The sequence below is a fragment of the Abramis brama genome (genome assembly GCF_963993115.1).
Source record: "Abramis brama genome assembly, chromosome: 25".
NCBI classification, from domain to species: Eukaryota; Metazoa; Chordata; class Actinopteri; order Cypriniformes; family Leuciscidae; genus Abramis; species Abramis brama.
The window spans coordinates 10,125,160-10,148,415 of NC_139987.1; the positions used below are offsets into that span (position 1 = coordinate 10,125,160).

Here is a 23,256-nt window from a genome sequence, read left to right on the forward strand (position 1 = left end):
AAATAACGCCAACACACTGAATTGTGAAGCAGAAAAACTGAAATAGTATTTTTTTTAACGTAACTTACTCTAATACTTTTTGCTTTATTTAACTAACTTTTTTACCGTGTATAAAGCTACAGAAAATAATTTCTAGAAGACTGATATGTCTGGAGTCTACATTTAATGTCAGTGCACATCATTTTAATGACAGCAAAAGTGATGCATATTGTTTTATGTGTAAAATCTCGTAATAAGCAAAAGTACACTGTGCACCTTTACAATAGGTGTAACGAAAGTCCTTCAACGTAACAACGCCCGCAGAAGCCTCTATGAACTTTAAATAAGCACTGTCAATCACGCTTAGATATAATTAGAATCATAAATCCACGTGACCTCTAATATCTGAATTCGCAGTTTCACTTTAAGAAGCATGTAAACAAAGGCTCTTTTCTGCGTTAGTTTCGGCGGTGGAGGTTTGCCGTAACGGTATTCACGAAGCCTCGAACGCACATCTGGCTTTATCACTACCTGCGTCAATTGCGTATATGTTCCAGAGATTGTGGGCAGATGCGCGCATGCTCAATGTCAGGGGGAGTGAGAGGAGCATGAATGGAGCAAAATGGCGGATCATGTGCAGGTAAGTCAATGATTTTGTTTTGCTATTATTAAATTAATGTATTGTGATCCACTGCAGTCTAGCGATAGATCCCGGGGCTTATTTCGGCGATGCGTACGTGTTTGTTTTAAATGCATGCGTCGCGCGGCGGGAGAGGTTTACTCGCATGCTTTATTGGATGCGATTATCAAGTGTTGACTTGTGGCCTGTCATCATGTTGATTTTAACTCTGTAGTCCAGGCTAACACACAACTTTGCCAGTTGTCTGAAAGTTGTTTTGAAGCAAGATGCAAAGACTTTTATTTTCTGCAGCAGAGATTGGTAGATCCCGAGAGATCAATTATACTACACTGCATGTAACTCTATAGCCACAGTGATGTTTTACATTGTAAACAAGGCATCATCCCTCATCCAACCGCTTGCAATACAATAAATACACTGGCCTTGTATTCACAAGCGATAGTAACTCTCGCTCAGCGATACTTTTTCCTAGAGAAAAGCGTCTCTGTAAGCCCAAAAGCGTATTTGCATTCGGTTATCTGTCATTCTGTTGTTGCTAGACGCAAATGTGTCCAGTTTGCTGAGCTCTCGCGCTGTTAGCCTGTAGCTCGCATGCTAACTCATGAGATTCTCCCGCGCGCCGCCTCGTCAAACCAAAAGCCCGACCAGAAATGTGTTTTTCTTGCAAATTATAAATTCGCTATGCACGTTAGCGTCCTTCGTAGGTTGTAAAAAGGTAATGGTTTTTAAAGTCATCCAAATATATATATACATATATTACTTAACTGTATATTTTCTTCACCTGTAGCGGTTGAGAAGAGTTAAATGACTAACGTTACGCGGAATAACTGCCATTATTGGATGACGTAAATGTAGTGAACCAGAAATACCCTTTTTGAGATTTTATTTTCACTATATTATGCATTATATTTAATGCTGTATTTGGTTTATGAATGCTTCGAGGTGTGTTTTAAATAATTTAATTACACTGAAACGAAAAAACACGATATTATTAAATTCCATTGACTATCACGACATTGTTCTTGATAACAGGGGTTAATGAGCCAACCAAAATAATTTAAGGTGTAATTGACAAATAAAGGCTGCTCAGAATTTAAAGAAATTCTATGTCTACTCCTCATTCACTTTTGACAGGCTCAACACGGTTGTCATAAAAATCTCAATACCTAGACAGCATTTTTCGGGCTTCACTGGTGCGTTAAACACTGTACCATGTTTTCAGACACAGCCACTGCTTGTCCTGTGTCATCTTGTAAACAAGCTGCTCAAGACAGGTCATATTTGAGGGCAAAGGTTAAGGAGGTCACGAGGTTAAACACAGTGTTGAATAACTGCTTATTCCCATGAAACTTAATGAAGTGGGGGACGATGCAGTTGTTAACCTGACTCTCATTTGCACAGGCAACCGTAAACATGAGCTTTCCAGTGTTGTTGTCACGCGTCCTGTTACTCTGTAGGTGGTAAAGAAGCCATTCCATTTGCAGTAATAGATTATTAATTACCATCAGAGCAGCCCTATGTCTTACAGGCCACGTTAGTGTTGCTGATCACATCTTGGTAGTGTAACATACTTATTTTATGCATAAACCAACCAACCAATTCTTCAATATGTATGTTGATATAATTATCAATGCATAGGTTGTGAGGCCAGTAAGTTAATGACTCAGCAGAATTTCTGGCTTTTAACATTCAATTCCTTTCTTGTTTAACAACTCAAAAAGTTGTGCACAATGTCTTAATTTTGTGTTTTTCAACTTAGAGTTGTCTTATCTTGTCTGTGCAGTTCCTTGCTAATTCAACTTCTTTTTTATCTATAGGATGCAAATGCATTTTCTTGTATCTTTATGGGTCCTCCCTGTTCTTTTAGGGTCTCTTGATTCGGTTATCACCAGGTTGCATCAAGCAAAAATGTACATGGGCATGCCCTGAATACTAACTTAAAGTTAGTTATATTTAAACTGTTAAAACGTATTTGCGCAAATATTAAACTAGCCTACTTAACCTTGTTTAACTATTGAGCGCGAAGAATTTTGAAATAACTCTGTAGGCTGTAAGATTCAGATTTTTTTTGCATAATAAACATTAACGTTTTCATTGAGACTGTGCATTTGTTGCAGCTGCTGTTTTTCTGCTGATGCTGATTTTGTATAGTTAGTTATGCTCCACAAGGGAACAAAGGACTGTTTGGAGTCAGAGGCTTGTTGCTGCATAACACGAGTTAGCTCGTTCATTCTCCTCTATTATTACCAAAGTGTATCACTGACTTTTTCTCCAATCACCATAGTCTTTCATGCATGCACGAACCAGATACTCCCTTAGTGACCTAGAACAATAACTTGCGCATTAATTTGCCTAATGGAACATAAGTGTCTAGTTTTTCATAAACCCGCTGTTTGTTGTTGTGATTGTACAGTATGATACTGAAGCTCTCTGGCCTCTGGTTTTAGGATTGTAAGACTTGGCATCTTTAGCATTTGACAATACTTCAAATTGTGTCTTTTTTTGAGGAGATGTGCTGTGGAGTTATTTAATGACTCTAAAAATGCCATGTGGTGTAACCAAGTAAAAATTAACTACACATTTTCCTTCTAATCTTGAATACATCTGAGTGTGTTTCTTGATCTTTATTTTTTTAAGGTTAATGTATTATTATTACAAATAATATATTTTTTTACAAATAATAAATTGTTGAATTGTTAATTCATAAATATACATTTTTGTGGAGTCACACCACATGATATTTTACAACCCGAACTAACTTTATTGACCCTGATGCACAGATATAAGATTAGGCACCACATGACTGATGATTTTGCGTGCAAAAAATTTGTTCAAGTGCTTTTGTCAAAATTGTCTTTTTTTAAAACCGAGATTAAATATTATGCCAAGCTGCTGAGTTTTCTTTATTTTATATATATATATATATATATAATATCATATCATATCAGGACACTTGACCCTGACTTTTTTTAAATACTTTATTTCCCCAAAAAATGATCAAAATAGATTTTAATGCAGAAATTAAAAACATGCTTATCTCAGAAGAGGTGTATTCAAGTCGTTGTCTGTATGCGTTTTAATGTATTTTTGGATGAAAATAGTAGATGTGGTTAATGTCATTGATTGACCACATCCATCATCTAGCTTGATTATGCCAACACATTTCTGCAAGTAGAGTTTATAGAACTTGGTTTATAAAAATAGTTTAGACGTGCTTAGTAAGTTCTTGGAAGACTGCAAAAATATCAGGAATTTTATTGGTTCATCTCACAAATATCCTCTGGATGTTTTTTTATTTTTTTTCTGCCACTAAACTCATGTGCGTCTCTTTTTCAGAGCCTAGCCCAGCTAGAGATCCTGTGCAAGCAGCTATATGAGACCACAGACACCACCACACGTCTACAGGCCGAGAAAGCTCTGGTGGAGTTCACCAACAGTCCGGACTGCCTGAGTAAATGCCAGTTGTTGCTGGAAAGAGGAAGTGTAAGAATTAAACTTTTTGGAAGCTGTGAAGAGCTGAACTGATCAGCAATGTTCTCAAAAATCCTAGTTCTTCCTCCATTAGTTTGGGTTAAGCAACTGTTTAAAAGTGTTTGGTTAGGTTTCCTCGAATTGCAGATTGCTTACTTGACAGTGTATTTGCTTGCTTCACAGTCCTCGTACTCGCAATTGTTGGCTGCAACGTGTCTCTCCAAGTTGGTGTCTCGTACAAGCAACCCACTTCCCCTGGAGCAGCGCATTGACATTCGTGAGTTTATACCATCGACCAATTTGAGATTTAGACCTAAAAAAACCTTGAAGAGACAAAATTGTGAAATAAATGTCATATTGGTTCCTTAGGAAATTATGTACTCAATTATCTGGCAACCCGGCCAAAGCTTGCTGCCTTTGTGACACAAGCCCTGATCCAGCTTTATGCCAGAATCACCAAGCTTGGCTGGTTCGACTGCCAAAAGGAAGATTACGTCTTCAGGAATGTTATAGTCGATGTGACAAGATTCCTGCAGGTAAGGCATAACAAACATTGATATGGTGAGAAAACAACATCCATGTGAACATATACATGTTCTTTGGATTTGGTCTTGTTCAAAACTTGAATTTTGCAAGGACATTTTGTCCTCATTCATGAAACATGAAAACAAATGTTTTTTACATAAATCATTCCTAAAACAAATATTATGTAAACTGCTGAATTAGAATGCAAGTTAAATGCGTTAAAATGTTAAATTTCCATACAAAAGGGATTATTAACACATTACTCACATTAGCTATACTCCTGTTTCATGAATGAGGACCTTTAAACTGCACAACAGTCTATAGAAACATGGTTTTGAATTTTCACCACAAAAATGTTTCCTAGGACTGCACTCTCAGTGAATTACATAATTTAAATGCTAATGCAAATCACATCTTGGTTTTGCTTTATGCCCCAGTTTGTTTAATTTTCGGCCAAAGATTTTCATTCCAGTGCATCACTCAAGCTAAGTTGTCTCATGAGAAGTGTTTGTCACTTGTCACTCATTCTTTCATACTCATCGTAATGGCATAGATGATTACATTGCGTGTTATAGGCAAATTAGACTAATGTTCAGAAATTATGAAGATGTTTATAAGGTTTGCTTGGTTGAAAATATTTTTAACATGCTACATTTTATGATGCTTTCAGGATAGTGTAGAACACTGCATCATAGGAGTCACAATTCTTTCCCAGTTAACCAACGAGATTAACCAAGTAAGTTTCTCCGCTCACAGCAGTGTGTCTTCATTTAGTCTTTCCTTAGTGCTTGGAATTTTTTTTTGCTGTTTGTTTAGGATCAATAACTGTATGCCACATTAAAGATGAATTACTGATTCCTTGAATCTTATGTTCCCCCAGGCAGACTCATCACATCCACTTACAAAACACAGGAAGATTGCCTCATCTTTTCGAGATTCCTCTTTGTTTGACATCTTCACCCTCTCCTGTAACCTCCTCAAGCAGGTGAGGCTAATGCTTAATGACTCATGGACTGCACCATGTATCTGTATATACTCCTTCACAACTGCTAAGCCAGCGTGCTTGAACATTATGTAAAGGACTCAATGCTCTGTTCTGTTTGTCTGCAGGCGTCTGGGAAGAACTTGAATCTAAACGATGAGAGCCAGCACGGGCTGCTCATGCAGCTACTCAAACTGGCCCACAATTGCCTCAATTTTGATTTCATCGGTACATCCACCGATGAGTCCTCAGATGATCTGTGCACCGTCCAGATCCCCACCAGCTGGAGATCAGGTGATCTTCCATTTTTTGGCAAACAAAGAAATGGTGCAAACAGTGTTTGTTTAAAGTGTCTGTATTTTTTTAACCTTCTTAAGATATGCTTATAAAGTGAATTTTCTTGTTGTTGCTTCTCTTGTCTACTGTACCTTTAAGTATGCAAATTATTTTGTTATGGCTGGCTAACCAACTAGCATGTATGCTACCGTACAAAAGTTCGGGGGCAGTAAGATTGTTGGCAAAGATATGAATGCTTTTATTCAGCAAGGACATCAAATTGATCAAAAGTGAAAGTAAAGATATTTATAATGCTACAAAATATTTCTATTTCAAATAAACTGTTCTTTTGAATTTTGTTCATCAAAGAAAAAACTTTCCACAATAATATTAAGCAGCACTACAGTTTTCAACATTGATGATAATAAGTAATGTTTGAGCAGCAAATCAGCCAATGAGAATGATTTTGGAAGGATCATGTGACACTGAAGACTGGAGTAATTATGCTGAAAATTCAGCTCTGCTTCACATGAATAAATTACATTTTAATACGTATTAAAATAGAAAACAGTTATTTTAAATTCTAATAAAATGTCACAATATAAAAAATGTGACTGTATGTTTGATCAAATAAATGAAGCTCTGGTGAACATGAGAGACTTCTTTCAAAAACATGAAAAAAAAAATGTGACTGTACCCAAACTTTTGAATAGTAGTGTGCACGTTTAGTATAAAATGAGGCATTCATGTTTAATTCATGCATACTTTTGGCCTTTTTCTCTCATCTGCAGCCTTTTTGGATTCCTCAACCTTGCAGCTGTTTTTTGATTTGTATCATTCCATCCCTCCCTCGCTGTCTCCCTTGGTGAGTGTCAGATAAACAGCATGATATGCATATAAAGATAAACAAGCCTTTGCCTCATAGATACTGTTAGACTCTTCCTCTAATGATGTGAACTGTTTGTTTGTCTTTTAGGTTTTGTCTTGTCTAGTCCAAATAGCATCTGTCCGGAGGTCTCTCTTCAACAACGCAGAGAGAGCAAAGTTCCTCTCCCATTTAGTAGATGGTGTGAAGAGAATATTGGAGAACCCTCAAGTATGCTGTCCATCTTTATATTTGTTCAAGTGTCTTTATAAATACATTGTAGTATTAGATATGTAGAATAATTGTCATTGCAATTAGGCATGATTATTTCGGACTTCTGTGATTTATTTATTTATTTATTTTTTTAAATAAAGAAAAACAATTTAAATAAAGAAAAAAATGAAATTTAAATAAAGAAAAACAAAATTAAGTTAAATTAAAAACGAGATTAATTTAGATTGATAATAACGGGTAAAAAGCTTAATACATTTTGTTTCTATTATTCTATTTTCCACAATGTCAAAGCAACGCAGCTTAACCCAAAATACAAGCTCAGGCATGCACTTCGGTCCATACACACTCCGCTGTTCTGCGCTCTAGCCAGAGAATACTCCTGTTGCAGGAACACTTTAGTAGGCCAAGAAGAAGCAAATATATTTATTAAGTATAACGAGGTTGGGTTCCTTCAACTGTCCATTCTATTAAAAATGGCTAGGCTATATAAGATAATTGTAAAAAAGAGTATTTTATTACGTCAGATTTTATAGTGTTGGAACATATTCAAGCGCGAATGAGAACCGTTTCGAGGGGGATGGCAGGTGTGCAAAAAAAAACAAAAACAATATTCGAATGTCAAATTTTCAAATCGAATACCAACCCACCGAATGAATATTCGAATATTCGGATCCAGACCTTGGTAGGATGTGTCTTCATATAGGGATTAGCTATATTGGTCATTTGCCAGCATTTACAAGTTAAAGCTGACTGGATGGGTAAGCATAAGTTAATTTCCATTAGTTATTTTGATTATGGGTCATTATATCTAGCTTTCTGCCCACTTTAAATCAGACACAGAAATAAAGCATTGTGGTAAGATTGCATTTATTTGAATGAATTAGTGAAAAAGAGAGAGAGAATGTGTGTGAATTGTGAAATCTATACATAGCAATTGGTATATTGTTGATTGGGCGACGTGGCAATAATTTATTTATTTTTTGTTCTGTAGAGTTTGTCGGACCCAAACAACTACCATGAGTTCTGCCGACTACTGGCTCGACTCAAGAGTAACTATCAACTGGGAGAGCTGGTTAAAGTAGAGAACTACCCTGAGGTCATAAGACTGATTGCTAACTTCACAGTAACTAGTCTGCAGGTGAGTGAAAGACTTCTGATTTGTGATTGTTAACGAAGTTTTGAAAATGTGAAAATTGGCTTTTCAAAGACTGATAATAATTTGATGTGTCCCAGCACTGGGAGTTTGCCCCCAACAGCGTGCACTATCTGCTGAGCCTGTGGCAGCGTTTGGCGGCATCTGTCCCTTATGTGAAGGCCACGGAGCCCCACATGCTGGAGACCTACACCCCTGAAGTGACCAAGGCCTACATCACGTCTCGCTTGGAGTCCGTGCACATCATTCTGAGGTAGAGTGAGCGCTATCTGAAGTCACGGGTTAGGTCCGATCAGCGTGAATGTCAAATATGTGTAATGTTTCTATTAGGGTTGGCTAGATACCTGTAGTTTAGTATTAATATTAAATCGATACCATACAGGGTCTGAATTTCAGCTCAGGTATTGAGCATAATTTTACTCATTCCTGCAGGTTTTCGCATTGATAATGTGTGAAATTACCACGAACATTTATTAGTAAATTAATCAACACTGATTATCACATCAAATCGGCAATTTGGAAACTTTTTGTGAGATGTAATTTCACAAGCGGTGTGAGAGAATCATCAGTACCTCGTCTCCCCTCTCTCTATCTCTCAAATTGAGCAGATTGCTTCTGGCTTCAAATCACATCGCGTCTCCACTATAAGCGAGCTGGGACGCATAAATCGCTCTCAGGACGGCTGACGGAAATATCACTTGCCCACGTCTTTTTAAGCCTTGTCAATTTAAACATGCAGGCGTTTTTTTTTTTTTTTTTTTTTTTATTTAATCGTTCAGTAGTACTCGTGTGCTCTTTGAGAGATGTTTTTCTTTGCACTCATACCCACAGCATGCACACATAAAGCCGCCTCTCAAAGAGCTTGTGCGTTCCAAAGAGATTTCTTTTTCACAGCTTATTGTGGTCAAATACACACAAAATTGTCAAAATGTCTGTCTTGGTTAGTACTCACATAAACGCAGTCAGTTATGTCTTAAATGAATGTAAACAGTTGAGAAAGAAAACGCATGTGTAACAGTATATCGGATCTGCTATCTGTCACTAAATCACTTGACTAAATAACTTTTGTAACTTTAATTGTAAGGATTTATCTGTTTAATTTATACAGTGAAGACTATCCAGTGTTATTTTACAGTGTAGTATTTCTGCACCTGAATACTACTGTTACTCGAGTGCAAATATTGTGAGATCTAAACATCATTGGTTCTAGCTTTATCAACGTTAAAAGAAAATCAATGTCTAAATTAGATCCGTTTGAATGATGTACTCACCTGTCGATTTTGTACAAAGTCAGGATGGTCAAGCAACAGGTGCTCTTCAAGGCTATACCAATACTGGTATACTGCAGTCAACCTTAGTTTCTATATACAATATCCATTCTATACAGGGATGGTCTTGAAGATCCCTTGGATGATGCCGGCTTGGTGCAACAGCAGCTGGACCAGCTGTCAACTATCGGGCGGTGCGAGTATGAGAAGACCTGTGCCCTGCTGGTCCAGCTCTTCGATCAGTCGGCCCAGTCATACCAGGAGCTGCTGCAGTCCACCAACTCCAGCACAATGGACATAGCAGTGCAGGAGGGTGAGCTTGAAACACCTCACATTTCTTGATGCACACACATACGTTATGATACAACTCTTACGTTATGAATGTTGTCCAGGTCGTTTGACGTGGCTGGTGTACATCATTGGTGCAGTCATTGGAGGAAGAGTATCCTTCGCCAGCACGGATGAGCAAGATGCCATGGATGGGGAGCTTGTGTGTCGGTGAGGAATCGGGATCGAAGGCTGTTAAAGCAACACTAAAGATCATTTTTATACCTTAAAATAATGTTTCCAAAATCGTTTCAGTGGTTCATCAAGTCGTAACAGGGTGAAAGGCACTTCTGCATTCGCTTTGCGGCCCTATATCTGCTATAACCACACTATGCAAGTTTGCCAGATTGGGTAGCGTTTCTGTAGTTCAAATGAGACATAAGAAACAACAAATTTGACTTGCTTTACGGTAAGCGTTACAATAGTCATTATTTTGTTTTTCTTCGTTTCTGATGTCACAATACATCATACTTTCATAAAATCATGCAACATACTCTACCTTGTCTGTGGACATCGTTCATTCCAAAGCCGGTGCTGGATAATCAGCGAGCGTGCGTGCGACAGTAGGCTGCGCTAGGCTAAATTATTTACAACAGCGGTAATGGACAATTCCGCTTCCAACCTGTAGGGCGACCGAAGAGGAAAAGTTCTTTGGTGTTGCTTTAAGGCTGTTCACACCTTAATGTTCGGCATTAAAAGTTTCACATGCAATTTGATCGTTCTAAAATCATTCTTTGAAAGTCGGGGTTCAACGTCTTCAGATTTTTTTTAAAGTGGACATTTATGTGATGAAAGTCGAGTCGACGTGCTGCACAGCTTTCTGTTTCTGACACCCTTTTGTCAAGGAAAATAAACGAAGTCAAACAATATTTACATATTTTATTAAAAAAGCTGTTCAGATCTATGGTGTTAATCAAACCACACCACATACAAGAGTACAGAGGTAAGAGAGCTGGGACCAAATTCTTCCCCTGTAGTTAGTTGTGCCATCACTAAATAGGCTGTTTTAAGTTTACAAAGCTAATTTAATATAAGAAATAAATATTTTTTAAAAAGCATTTTTGGTTTTTGGTCTAGAGCATCCAAAAGTTTTAGTTTTGGCCCAGAATTTTAATTTCAGTGCATGCCTAGTTCAAATCCACAGCTATCATTGCACATGCTAAATGTAACTTATATAGCATGTATATTTAATGAACTAGTAAGATATAACTCGTCACTGGCATTAGCTCAGTCATTGCTTATAGAGTCAATGTAGTGTTTCCCCTCATAGTCTATTCTTCAGCACAATGGTAACCACAAATACTTCAACATAACAGAAACTCTTTTAAATGTCAAACAACAGAATTAAACACTAACAGACCTTTCCCTTCACTAAAAAACTAATGAAATAAAATGTTAATTGCAACATTTATTCTCCTTATCCAGTCCTATACAAACCATGCAGGAACTAAAAAAGCCACTATACCCAATTTCTAGTTATCTATAGCCTATATAAAGTTACATTTTAAAAACACTAGTTTAATAACAGCTAAATGTAATCTTTAGCCAATCTAAAAAACTAAATCTTATTTTTATAATGATGTGATTCCTAATTTCACGGCTGTTAAAAACAGTTGATTTATGGATTTTGTGCTTAAATTTATTCTGACAAAGTGGTAAAGAATTACATTTTAATGAATCATTTGGAGATGACTAGTTTTTGTGGTTTATTGCTTGAATATAAACTTCATCTTTTGTCATTTTCAGAGTTTTGCAGTTAATGAACCTCACAGACTTGCGGCTGGCTCAAGCTGGAAATGAGAAGCTCGAGTTAGCCATGCTAAGTTTCTTCGAACAGTTTCGGAAAATCTACATCGGTGACCAGGTGCAAAAATCATCAAAGGTAATTGCAGTTATTTTACAGTTGTAGTTTTTCTGTTTGCATGAGCACAAACTTCAAGCTGTGGTTTGTTTGGACAACATTCAGCTAGTATAGAACTGGTTATTGATCTCTCGTAACTTTCACAGGGTTTTGTCTTTGAACTTTCAGAATGGTTGAATTTGGCAATGGTGTTGTGTCTGGGCTTTGAAAAGAGACCGTCGATTCAGCTTTTTTGCATGCTTAGTTGTGGTTTCACTCTTTTAGTCTGGCTTAATTCTAACTTGACCTGTAGTTTTGAAAACAAATAGTTTTTTTGTTGGAGATGAAAGTGTCCTGTCTCAACTAACCAGTAAGCTGAAGTTTTCTCTCTTGTTGCTCCGATTCTCTGTTCACAGTTTGGAAGATAAGTGCACATAGAGAGACTAGCTGTTCCTTTAAAGGCCAATTCACTTTGCACCGACAGACGGCAACAGACACTTCACTGAGTTTTGTCAAATCGATGTAGGATCCTGTCGGTGTCTGTTGGCATCTGTCGAAGCTTGTTTTCGCCGAGTGAACATGTTTAGTCGTTGCTTGTCGTGTCGAGAAATGTTTGAGAAGTGACGTACTGTAATCTGGTGGTTATCAGCATTGGTCGGCGTGTGTCGGTGCAGTGTGAATTGGCATTAAAACTGTGTTTAGTTCCGCTTTAGCCTGTTGTCCTTAACCTTGGAATTAAACACCTTAAAAGTGCTCCTCATAACTGCAAAAATCATTATGAAGTATTATTTGATCTTGATGTATTGACTTTAATGGCGAATTTGTGTATAGTGTCCCAAATGGCACACTTAATTTGGATTGTAGAGATGCAGACTTTATAGTGTACAATTACATTTACATATATGCATTTGGCAGACACTTTTATCCAAAGCGACTTACATTGCATTTCAAGGTACACATTTACATTCTTATCAATTCTTGCTTTCCCTGGGAATCGAACCCATGACATTGGCGTTGCAAGCGCCAACGCTCTACTGTTTGAGCTACAGGAAATTACCCAACAGCCCGTGCAGCGTAGTGTAGACTCAGGGAAGGGTGCCATTCGTGACTGGGCCATAATCAGGACTCAACTACAATGATTATTTTCCTTCCAAGAATATATTTTTAGCAGTTTAATTTTAGAAAAATATGTATACTGTATTTGCCATTAAATGTTACATTAAGTTTTTAATTTGTAAATTAAACTGAACCGCTTTATCCCCCTATTCTCACCAAACACCCTGTGAATTGTCACAGTTGCTTGCTTCTCGTGGCTTTATTCCCCAGTTTTTTCAGTAGTTTAACATACTAAATGCGTTATAAAATGGATGGTTCCAATCTTGGATGCTGATTGGTTAATCAGTGTTTCCCACAGGATTTTGTGAAACTGGTGGGTGGACCTCTGTCCCTCTATGGGGGTCCGTGGGCACACTTTAAATTTTTGCTTGTTTGACAGCAATGGCGCAAAACACAACAACCTTATATGTTATCACGAGAAGTTTAAATATATTTTCGGGCCGCCACAGTCTAGTTAATGAATGGGAAGCACTGAAATCTATTTGTGGCGGTCAGTGCTGATATTGTGGCGGGTTGCCGCAGATAAATGTATGGGAAACACTGAGTTATTACATCATTCCATTTAAAATGCAGGATATATTAGTAAGAGCTACAGTGTAAAACACCTGTTCAAGATGAATTCAAGATGACATGAATTAATACTACTTTTGTTTTATCCTTAGTTGTATCGGAGACTATCAGAGGTTCTTGGCCTGAATGACGAGACCATGGTACTCAGTGTTTTCATTGGTAAAATGTGAGTATATGTCAACTAATGATGGATATAATTAATAGGAAACCTTACTTTGTCAAGAATTATAATTGAAAAACATTTTTAACGAAGAGTTTTGTTTTAATGCAGAATCACCAACTTGAAGTACTGGGGACAGTGTGAACCAATCACATCTAAGACACTACAGCTCCTCAATGACCTCTCTATTGGATATCCTTACACGCATGTTGCTTTAAATAAAAGTCCATCAACCTCAGTAACAACGCTGACACCGTTTAAAATTAAATGTAAATGTATAGAACCTTCTGTGATGTTTTTGACGGTAAATATTTTCTTGTGTGTTTCCTTAACCTTATTTGTCACATACAGCAGTGTTAGAAAACTAGTGAAACTCAGCGCTGTCCAGTTCATGCTAAACAACCACACAGTAAGTGAACAACCTGAGCTTTTTTCTTAACTGAACTTCAGCTTTATTTGACCCTGTAATATAAATCAAAATATAATTTTTTTTAAATAATAATTTCTTTTAAAAACTATTTTACTCCTTTTTTTTTATTCATTCCTAAAATCGTTTCTTCAGTGACAAGCTGACAATGTCTTGTTTTTCTTCCATGTGACAGAGTGAGCACTTTTCTTTCCTGGGTGTGAACAATCAGGCCAACCTTAGTGATATGAGGTGTCGGACCACTTTCTACACAGCCCTGGGAAGACTTCTTATGGTAGATTTGGGTAAGGGTGTACCTATTATAGTTCATATTTCAAATTCACAGTGGGCTGGCCTTAAATCATCAGATATGTGTGAAATAGAACATAAGTGTCATGTCAAAGAACATCTTTTACAATGTTCTGTCTTTGACAGGTGAGGATGAGGACCAATTTGAACAGTTCATGCTTCCTCTCACTGCTGCGTTTGAAGCCGTAGCTCAGATGTTCAGCACCAACACCTTCAATGAACAAGAAGCAAAAGTGAGATGTCATTCTTTATTGTTGCTGACCTTTATAATACATCTGTACCTCAGTGTTTTTACGTATAATAGATGATCAAATGTTTTGCTTTTTTCTTTCTTTCTTTCAGAGAACTTTAGTAGGACTGGTGAGAGATCTAAGGGGAATTGCCTTTGCCTTCAATGCCAAGACCAGCTTTATGATGCTTTTTGATTGGATGTATCCTTTTAACATGTATTTGTTTAGTTTTTTTATGTGTAATTATTTGTGTATTTGTTTATTTTGTGTGCTGCTTTATTTTTGTTTTTATTTTTTTATTTTTCATTCATTTTTATTTTAAACTATTTTAATTAAAACTGCGCATTTCAGATTGAGTGTCAATTTTAATATGTTCCTTAACAGATCATAGTTACCCCACTTACATGCCCATCTTGCAGAGGGCAATAGAGCTCTGGTACCATGTACCTGCCTGCACCACACCGGTCCTCAAACTCATGGCTGAACTTGTCCACAACAGGTACGCACAGGGCCTAAACTACCTTTTTGCCACCTGCCAGTGACTTAAGAAAATTTACCAGCCATGAGTATTTTTTTTTACCAGCCAGGAAACTATTTTTGCAGAAGCAGGCAGTTATGACACCAAAAATTTAGATACCAGTGAAAATTCACAATTTCCAGCTACAGAAATTAAATAAGTAATCAAATGTAAAATAACATTGCAAAATCTTCATTGTATAAATTAAACATAGATTAATCCATTACTTATTAAAGTTTCAAAAGTTATTCAGTCAAGAGCAGTGAGTGATTTTTCTGACTGTTGTTGTTTGATTAACATTATCAGAAGGTATATAAAGGTAGGGACACACCAAACCGACGCCAAAGAACTAGCGCTGTTGAAAGCGGTCTGTGTTGTCGCTGAGTCTGGGCAAAAAAGCTGTGCTTGAACACCGAAAGGACCACATTCTGCGCCTGCGTGTAAATGAGACAACTGTCTATTTCTGCAGATATATTCGTCATTCAAAAAGGAAAACCGACGCTGCAGATACACAAACCGTAAACAAAGCAGCGCATGCTTACCGTTTCGAATATCAGTCATGCTGATTACTTTCTCTATTCCCCTTGGCTCATGTTATTATGAAAATATTCGCCCAGGATCACTCGGGTAAAATGGCGTAAAATTAGAACAGCCTTCTATGGTTCTCTCACTGACAGCCCGACGCCGATTCTACATGCTGAATCGGCCCCCAAAAAAACCCAGACGCCGTCTGACTAGAGCCAACGGTGCAGAACACACCGAAAAAAAACAAGTTGGCCTACGCTCAAAAACGGCTTGACATTGTCTGACGGCCAATCGTAGGCTTGGTGTGTCCCTGGCTTAAAGCTACTTTCACTTTAAGAGTTAATGCACAGATCCAATATACTGATACACGTGTTTTATTTCTCAACTGTTTATGTTCATTTAAAACAGGACTGACTATGTTTACAAGGATCCTTAACAACGGGTGCATTTTCAAGTGCAAGAAGACATGAAAGAGTTCAATTCAGTATTCACGTGCTGTCTGAGACACGGATTTCTAGCCGCATGCTTCAAGTGTTTGCGCACAGAAAACTTCCCACACAGCGAGTAACGAATTGAACTCTATTTCGCATCTTCTTGCGCTTGAATATTTAACTTGCATTGTTCATGTTCTCACATCATTGCATTGTTAGGATTCATAAAAATGTTATCAGCCAACTGGCGATTGATACGGTTTCATATACTCGCCAACACCGATTTCTACTCGCATTTGGCGCTTGGCGAGTATTAATTTTAGGCCCTGGTATGCATATGTTGCATTTTGCACATGTCCTTGAGAGCTGTGTTTGAAGGTCATGCATGTTCTCTGACTTACAGTGTGTTTTTTACATGAAGGTCACAGAGATTACAGTTTGACGTGTCGTCACCAAATGGAATCCTGCTGTTCAGGGAGACAAGCAAGATGATTACAACATATGGTATAATAATGACCCAGTTTTCATGTTTTAAATTAGCTATTCCTCTGGTTTGGGGTAGAAGTAGCATTAGATTGTAAACACTTTGCCTTAAGTTAAATAATCATTTATTCACTCATCTTTTTCTTTTTTTTTTTTTTGCTTCAAGGGAATCGGATCCTGACTCTGGGCGAGGTGCCAAAAGATCAGGTTTATGCACTGAAACTGAAGGGAATCTCCATTTGTTTCTCCATGCTGAAAGCTGTATTAAGCGGCAACTATGTCAACTTCGGCGTCTTCCGTCTGTACGGCGATGATGCTCTGGACAACGCCCTGCAGACCTTTATTAAGCTGCTCTTGTCCATCCCTCACAGTGACCTGCTGGTAAGAGCCGTCAGGTATCAGGATTGTGTCCTTCAGCATTCAGATTGGTTGATTTTGGTTGGTTGTTTTTCCTGCAGGACTATCCAAAGCTTAGTCAGTCTTACTACTCTCTTCTGGAGGTGCTAACCCAAGACCATATGAACTTCATCGCCAGCCTGGAGCCTCATGTGGTCATGTACATCCTGTCCTCAATATCAGAAGGGCTTACTGCACTTGGTAGGGACCTTCTCTTCAAACATAGGATTTTTTTTTCTTCTTCAGGTGTTTGTGAACCTATGAGCCTGATCTTCGTTTCTGTTTGTCCCTTCACAGACACAATGGTATGCACTGGTTGCTGCTCAAGCTTGGACCACATAGTTACTTATCTATTCAAGCAGCTGTCACGCAGCACGAAGAAAAGAGCGGCGCCCATGGCCCAGGAGAGCGACCGCTTCCTTCACATAATGCAGCAGCACCCTGAGATGATCCAGCAGGTGAGGCTGCATCTGTAGCCATCTGAGGCTTTGAAGGACATCTGAAGATACAGAACACATAAAAAATACAGTTTTACATCATAAATTTAATTATTTGGTGTTCAAGAATTTAGTCTTTTGATTTGTTAAAACATAATTTGCAATGAAATATTCACTCTTTGTTTATTAAATACATTTTCCTCATATGCATCTATTTACTTTGACGTTTAGAAGTGTATTGGAGATATTTGATCTGACAGATTTCTCACAATCTTCTTATCCAGATGCTGTCGACAGTGTTGAATATCATCATTTTTGAAGATTGTAGGAATCAGTGGTCAATGTCACGGCCACTGCTTGGCTTGATTCTGCTCAATGAGAAGGTATGTGGGGTTTGTGTGTGTGTGTGTGTTAGAGATGTCGGAAAAATCAATTCTCTGATACTTCATGATTCTCTCTTCAATGATTCTGAATCGATTCTGAAATTTTGTATTTATAATTTATAATTAATTAGCACTACAACACTATTTGTGATCAGTGCATTGTGTTTGTAGTATTTTGCAGATCTGAGGAACAGCATTGTGAACAGCCAACCACCAGAAAAGCAGCAAGCCATGCACTTATGCTTCGAAAATCTCATGGAGGGCATAGAGCGAAACTTGCTCACCAAAAACAGAGACAGGTCATTTGATTTCATATTCTCATCCTGCTTTGCATTTAAGTTTACAGAGAAATACTAAAGCATAATAAAGTTCCTTTAAAATATAAATGAAGTACTCATGCGCGCACACAAATGTAATTTTAATACTTTTAATACTAATACTAATTTTATAACTAGTGTTTTCTGAGTCAGTGTCGTCTGCAAAGAGGATGTTGACGACGCTGACTCGTCATCCGCAGTATAGTGGATGGAATTTGAGAAAAATGCACGCTAAGTTAATCGTCATACATTAAGCGCAGTTCTATTCTAATTTAGCTTTCATACAAACATTTGGATATTTGCCTAATAATAGCACATATTTATCTAGATTAACGTTAGAGAGAGCAGCCATGTTAGATGGCTGAAGTTGAGCTGCTAATTGCAAGTTTCTAATGATAAGCTTTGTTTGAAGTGGATGAATGATAGACGAAAGTTTGGATTTCCTGCCTGACATACTGTAATTACCACATGGACCAGCCATGTTAACGATCTGTCATGGACTACTTGACTTCACCAACTGGATTTTTTGTAACCAGCCAATTAAAATTTGGTTGACGAAGCCTTCTCCTCAACTATTAGGGGGCAGCCCTAGAAGCTTCACTTTTACTATATCGTATATCCCTAAAGTTTTGAGAGTATTAAAATAATTTTTCATTTATATTGATTTTGCCATGCTAAAAGACAGAAGCTGACACTCGCACTTTCTTTTCAGATGTCATTTAAGTTTATATACTCATACATGCATGCATATATACTCAACAATCTTTCTTTATTTTGCAGGTTTACACAGAATCTTTCAGTATTTAGAAGAGAAGTCAATGACTCCATGAAGAATTCCACATACGGGGTAAACAGCAACGATATGATGAGCTGACATTCCATAGAGCACCAGGCCATGTGGCCCGGCCCCGTCCCGTACTCCCACCCGCCCCTGGCCCGGCTGCCGGGGGACCACCACTGCGCAAGCCTGCACCTCCCGCTCCCCAGTCCCTAAAAAAACCATTACCTCTCTCCCCTCACATCTCCTCCCCCACCCTTTTTTATATATATATAAATATATATATATATACACATATAAATATATACATATTTTAAAGCCAGTTTCAAGAGGTCCTTCTCCTTGACCATTCTCTTGTCATTTGGGGCTCAAAGTCCAAAGAGAGTGAAGAGGGTACGGCTGGGGAATGGTTGGGAATGGGTTTGGGGTGTGGGATGGCACCAGTGTGGACTCTAGAGTGGATGGCACACCCAAACCGCTCCAAGGGATGATGGGAAGTGGGCGTCTGCGTGTGTGTGTGTGTGTGAGAGTGTGTTTGAGAGCGCATGTCTGTGGGAGGAAGGGTTAGGATGAGCTGGTATACATAGTGCTCTGCTTTTGCCTGCCTTGTATAGAAACACATAAGGAAAAAAAAAAGTGTACATTTTTTTTCATAACATTTTCAACAATGTTTATAATTATTACAATTTAAGACAAATAATGAGTGTGATTGAAAACTTTTTACAGTCTAGTAAGTTAGTGCGGATTTGTCTGTATGGAGAGAGTTGTTTATATCCGGGTGACCATGTGGGATTGTGGCATGAGTGCTGGGATTGACACCTGTCCGCAGAGGGGGTGGGATGAAAAGTCATATAGGGTCACAAGTTGTACATTTATTTCCTCCCCCCCCCCTCAAATTGACTCTATAGAACAAAAACGGGAGATATGTAAATACACAGCCCCTCGCATTAGCTATTTCGGGAGGGATAGTTTCCTTGAAATCTTGGGCATAATGAAGTCCGTCTTGCATCAGCCTTCCCCGTTAAGGTCATCGTGACATCCCCACCACCTCCATTGCTGAGGATGTTTAGTTCTGCTCACCTCTGACTTGGAAACGGTCCCAAAATCACCCATTTTAGTGTATGATTATTTCCGAGACCTCCGTTAAAGGAGAACGCACGTGTAACCTTTTCCCTTGTCTCTGAAGGGTTTGATCATGTCGTCTGTGGATTTGATTAGATAAAGTGACTTGGTTGTGGTGAAGTTGCTCTCTGAGCTTTCGTCAAACTGTTTTCCTTGCTTTTTAATCTCACAGACTTCCAGTCTCTCGTGGCTTTATTGTTGATCTGGCGTTCTTCGGTAGTGAAGCCTATATAATGTAGCCGTGTCCTTCCAACAAAAAAAAAAAAAAAAGACCCTGGTACTCAAGTCATTGCGACAGGATCACTCTCGACAGTTTCTCTAGCTTTAACCCCGTTGTTTTTTGTTTTTTTCTCCCCCTGGATTCCAGATTTATTTTTAATCACAGAAAACGCATCGGAATATGGTAGATTTAAACAGAGGTGAATGGAGTATATTAGCAACTTGTGCTACTCAACAGATGTTGCTGCTAACTGTTTGTGAAGAACTAGCTCATCTCTTAACCATGTCCAACACTCATGGATGTTAACTCTTTTTTTGGTTCCCTGATGTGAATGTGTTTTTGGCGACTGTGTGTTGGGTCCATTGAGTGATAAGGTTGAACTGTTTGATTGTTTGTTTGGATGTCTGCTACATATAGTGTAAGCATTGTGACTGCAAAATAAACATCATTGGTTTGTATTAGTATGTGCACGTTTTGTGACCGCCACATCGTGACTAAACTGTCATGCTTTTAGTCAACATGGTCAAATTTGACACATTTTTTTAATAAATGCTCCTGTTATTAATAGCGACGGGTTCCCATGGTCATAGAAAACCTGAAATGTCAAGAAGGGATAGTTCACAAAAAATTGAAAGTCAATGGGTCCATCAACTGTTTGGTTACCCCCATTCTTAAAAATATCATCTTTTGTGTTCAGCAAAAGAAAGAAATTCATACAGGTTTGGAACAACTTGAGGGTGAGTGATGACAGAATTTTCTGTCCCTTAAACTATCCCTTTAACATTAACTGTAAATCATATTCGTGGTAGTCTGCAGTGAATATTAATATTTTTTCTAGTTATGCTCTGCTCAATATACTACTGGACTGAATTTACTATCTATTAGAATAATCTCAGTGTGGCAGTAAAGGTTATTGCAAAAATGCCAAACTTGCAAGAAAGTTGGCATTCGGATACATCAAGATGTTCTCAAGGGTGAACTTAGAACTCCACAAAAGAACCTTTGAATCTGGAATTCCTACTGCATAATTGCATTAATCTAGCTCATTAATTACTGTGAAGTTCTGCTTTTTGTTGAATATCCCGCTTTACTTAGAATGACCTTTTACAGTGAAATGTGAATGCAATTTCATGGCTTTCAAGCCATGATTAATCAGTTACAATATGATAAATTCACACAGTACAGCAGCACTTTTCAGGGGGAAATGTACTGTTATTTATTACAAAAAAAAAGGTGAGACATTACAGGAAAAACAAAACTAAATTTTATCCACCTTCCGACTTATAAGAACAGATGGAAAAAGCTCTTTTACATACATTTACATAGGACGTTTATTATGTATTTCTCCACTTTTGAACTTGATGTGTAAGATCTCTACTACACCAAGAAGGCCACTTTAAATAATACACTGTCATGATTAACTCTCATCTTTTTTAAGTTGTTTGGTTTTTGAATTGGCATTATGGACGATGTCATTGAATCCTTCTCGGTTTCTGGCAATCTCAATGGCGTAAAACTGGATTCTGGTAGCTGAAATGAAAATGGGGAGGAAAATTAGGCATTTTCCCTGTGCGTTTCCTTCTAGCAATATTTTGTTTTCTATTTCCAAGATACTGATCTATTTCTTGGGGACTGAAATGAGTGCATGTGTGGCATTGCATACCAAATATTGTGTTCTCCTCCGTGTAGTCCTTCTGACAGTCTAGACGTAATAATGTACCATAGTTGAAGTCCTCTACAACACCTTCAAACTGGTTACAAAAGGGCCTCCATTTCTGGAAACAAAATTGAAACGGAGCTTGACAGACTCTCTTTGAGTAATGTATAAAATGAAACTCTTCTCGCGTGCAAAAGTAACGTCCCAAACCTCTTTAGCGTCTGCTGACTTCAGCAGGTCCGGGTCCAGAACTCCAATACTGAGGTCAGGAAATGCTTCCCGGAATTTAGTGTATATCTGCTCGTCTGATTTAGTTAGTTTTAGAAATTTAGGCTCAACGGAGGAAATAAGCTGTGGAGAAAGAAACTGTCAGTTAAACTGGACATTCAAGTGTTCCAAAATCGCCGCACGATAGATTGTGACCATTCATTCATTCATTCACTCACTCACTTACATTAAAGTAAATTTCTGCGTGATTGTAGGCTTTCATAGCCCACATTACTTCCAACTGGGCCTGATAGGGAACAAAATACGGTTAGTGTGTTAAAGTGATGATGCTTTTAAAAAAAAATAAAAGTTTTGCTTATTTGTGCAAATATCAAAACATCTCATCTCACATCATTTCCATACGCTTCTGCTGGAAGAGAGAGCGCATGCGCAGCAGCAGTGGCTCCTTCTACCCCCTGTGTATTAAAACAGAAATATTGAATGATACATTACAGAACATTAATACATTTTAAAACGTAAAATTCGTGCCATTAAACCACACAAGACACTGCGATTATCAACGCTGTCAATACCCATGTTAGGCTACTAAAGAACTATCAAAGCATTTTAAACCTGGATTAATATAAATTTCAGTGATTATTAAGGATATTATTATTATCTGTTTTGTTTGTGTTGCCATGTGCTCATGACATGCTTGTTAGCATGCAAGCTAACTATGATTTGTAGCAATATGTGCTGTAAGCAGTAGTGAATATCCGTTAACTGAGAGCATCGGTTCGATAAAATACTAGGCTTGCATGTCGCGTTATTGTACAGTGCGTTGTGTTTGTTGATACGTTAAAATAATTCGTTCCCTACCAGAGATGCAAGAACATTCCCCGTATCCATGCTGACGCCTTTTGACCCGGATGAGCTACAAACACGTCATGACGACAGGTCATGTGATTTAAATGCGTTTTGTTGTTTTCAGTTGGCCGTTCAGATCAGGCATTGTTGCAGTGGAATTGATTTTAGAAGAATTAAAATAATTACAAGAAAAGGCATTTATATTAAGGTGTATAAAAATGAAACGGCATACTACAAAAAAGTTAGCCTATCTAGTGGTTAGGCTGTGTTACAGCTCTCTGTCGGTCATATGTTACAACAAAAGTAAGTTCACATTGTGGATGTGGAAGCATAATGTTAAAAAAATTAAATGCTACATTTATATAAAATGTCATGTATGCGAAATACTGCCTAATAATAAGAGGCTTCAGTGCGTCCTCTAGGGGTTAGGATCTGTAACCGTTTATTTATTTATTTTTTTTTTTTTGTTGTTGTTGTTTTTAAGCTATTTTAATTGATTTAAATAACCACAATAGAATATAATGAAATAGATCTAGACTGGACAGGAAAGAATAGAATAGTCCTT

The 23,256-nt window shown here is 37.8% G+C and overlaps 2 protein-coding genes across 2 annotated transcripts; one reads left to right on the plus strand and one right to left on the minus strand.

Annotated features, from left to right (window-relative positions):
- Window positions 1–497: 497 nt before the first annotated feature.
- Window positions 498–18,853, plus strand: xpo7 (exportin 7). The gene is made up of 28 exons (XM_084104002.1): window positions 498–619; window positions 3,956–4,102; window positions 4,274–4,367; window positions 4,460–4,626; window positions 5,286–5,351; window positions 5,496–5,600; window positions 5,726–5,891; window positions 6,665–6,738; window positions 6,850–6,969; window positions 7,964–8,110; window positions 8,206–8,378; window positions 9,513–9,706; window positions 9,786–9,891; window positions 11,467–11,602; window positions 13,339–13,412; window positions 13,518–13,598; window positions 13,752–13,815; window positions 14,009–14,117; window positions 14,248–14,354; window positions 14,464–14,552; window positions 14,743–14,850; window positions 16,246–16,328; window positions 16,474–16,688; window positions 16,766–16,904; window positions 17,001–17,161; window positions 17,425–17,523; window positions 17,695–17,822; window positions 18,621–18,853. The coding sequence occupies exons 1-28, from the start codon at window positions 602–604 to the stop codon at window positions 18,712–18,714; spliced, it is 3,264 nt and encodes a 1,087-aa protein (XP_083960128.1). The 5' UTR covers window positions 498–601; the 3' UTR covers window positions 18,715–18,853.
- A 2,298-nt stretch (window positions 18,854–21,151) lies between these two features.
- pbdc1 (polysaccharide biosynthesis domain containing 1) lies at window positions 21,152–22,788 on the minus strand. Its single transcript, XM_084104003.1, has 6 exons — window positions 22,704–22,788; window positions 22,235–22,300; window positions 22,072–22,131; window positions 21,828–21,968; window positions 21,624–21,735; window positions 21,152–21,490 (listed from the first exon to the last, which is right to left on the minus strand). Exons 1-6 carry the CDS (start codon window positions 22,731–22,733, stop codon window positions 21,378–21,380), a joined length of 522 nt encoding a protein of 173 aa, XP_083960129.1. The 5' UTR covers window positions 22,734–22,788; the 3' UTR covers window positions 21,152–21,377.
- Between the last annotated feature and the right edge of the window lie 468 nt (window positions 22,789–23,256).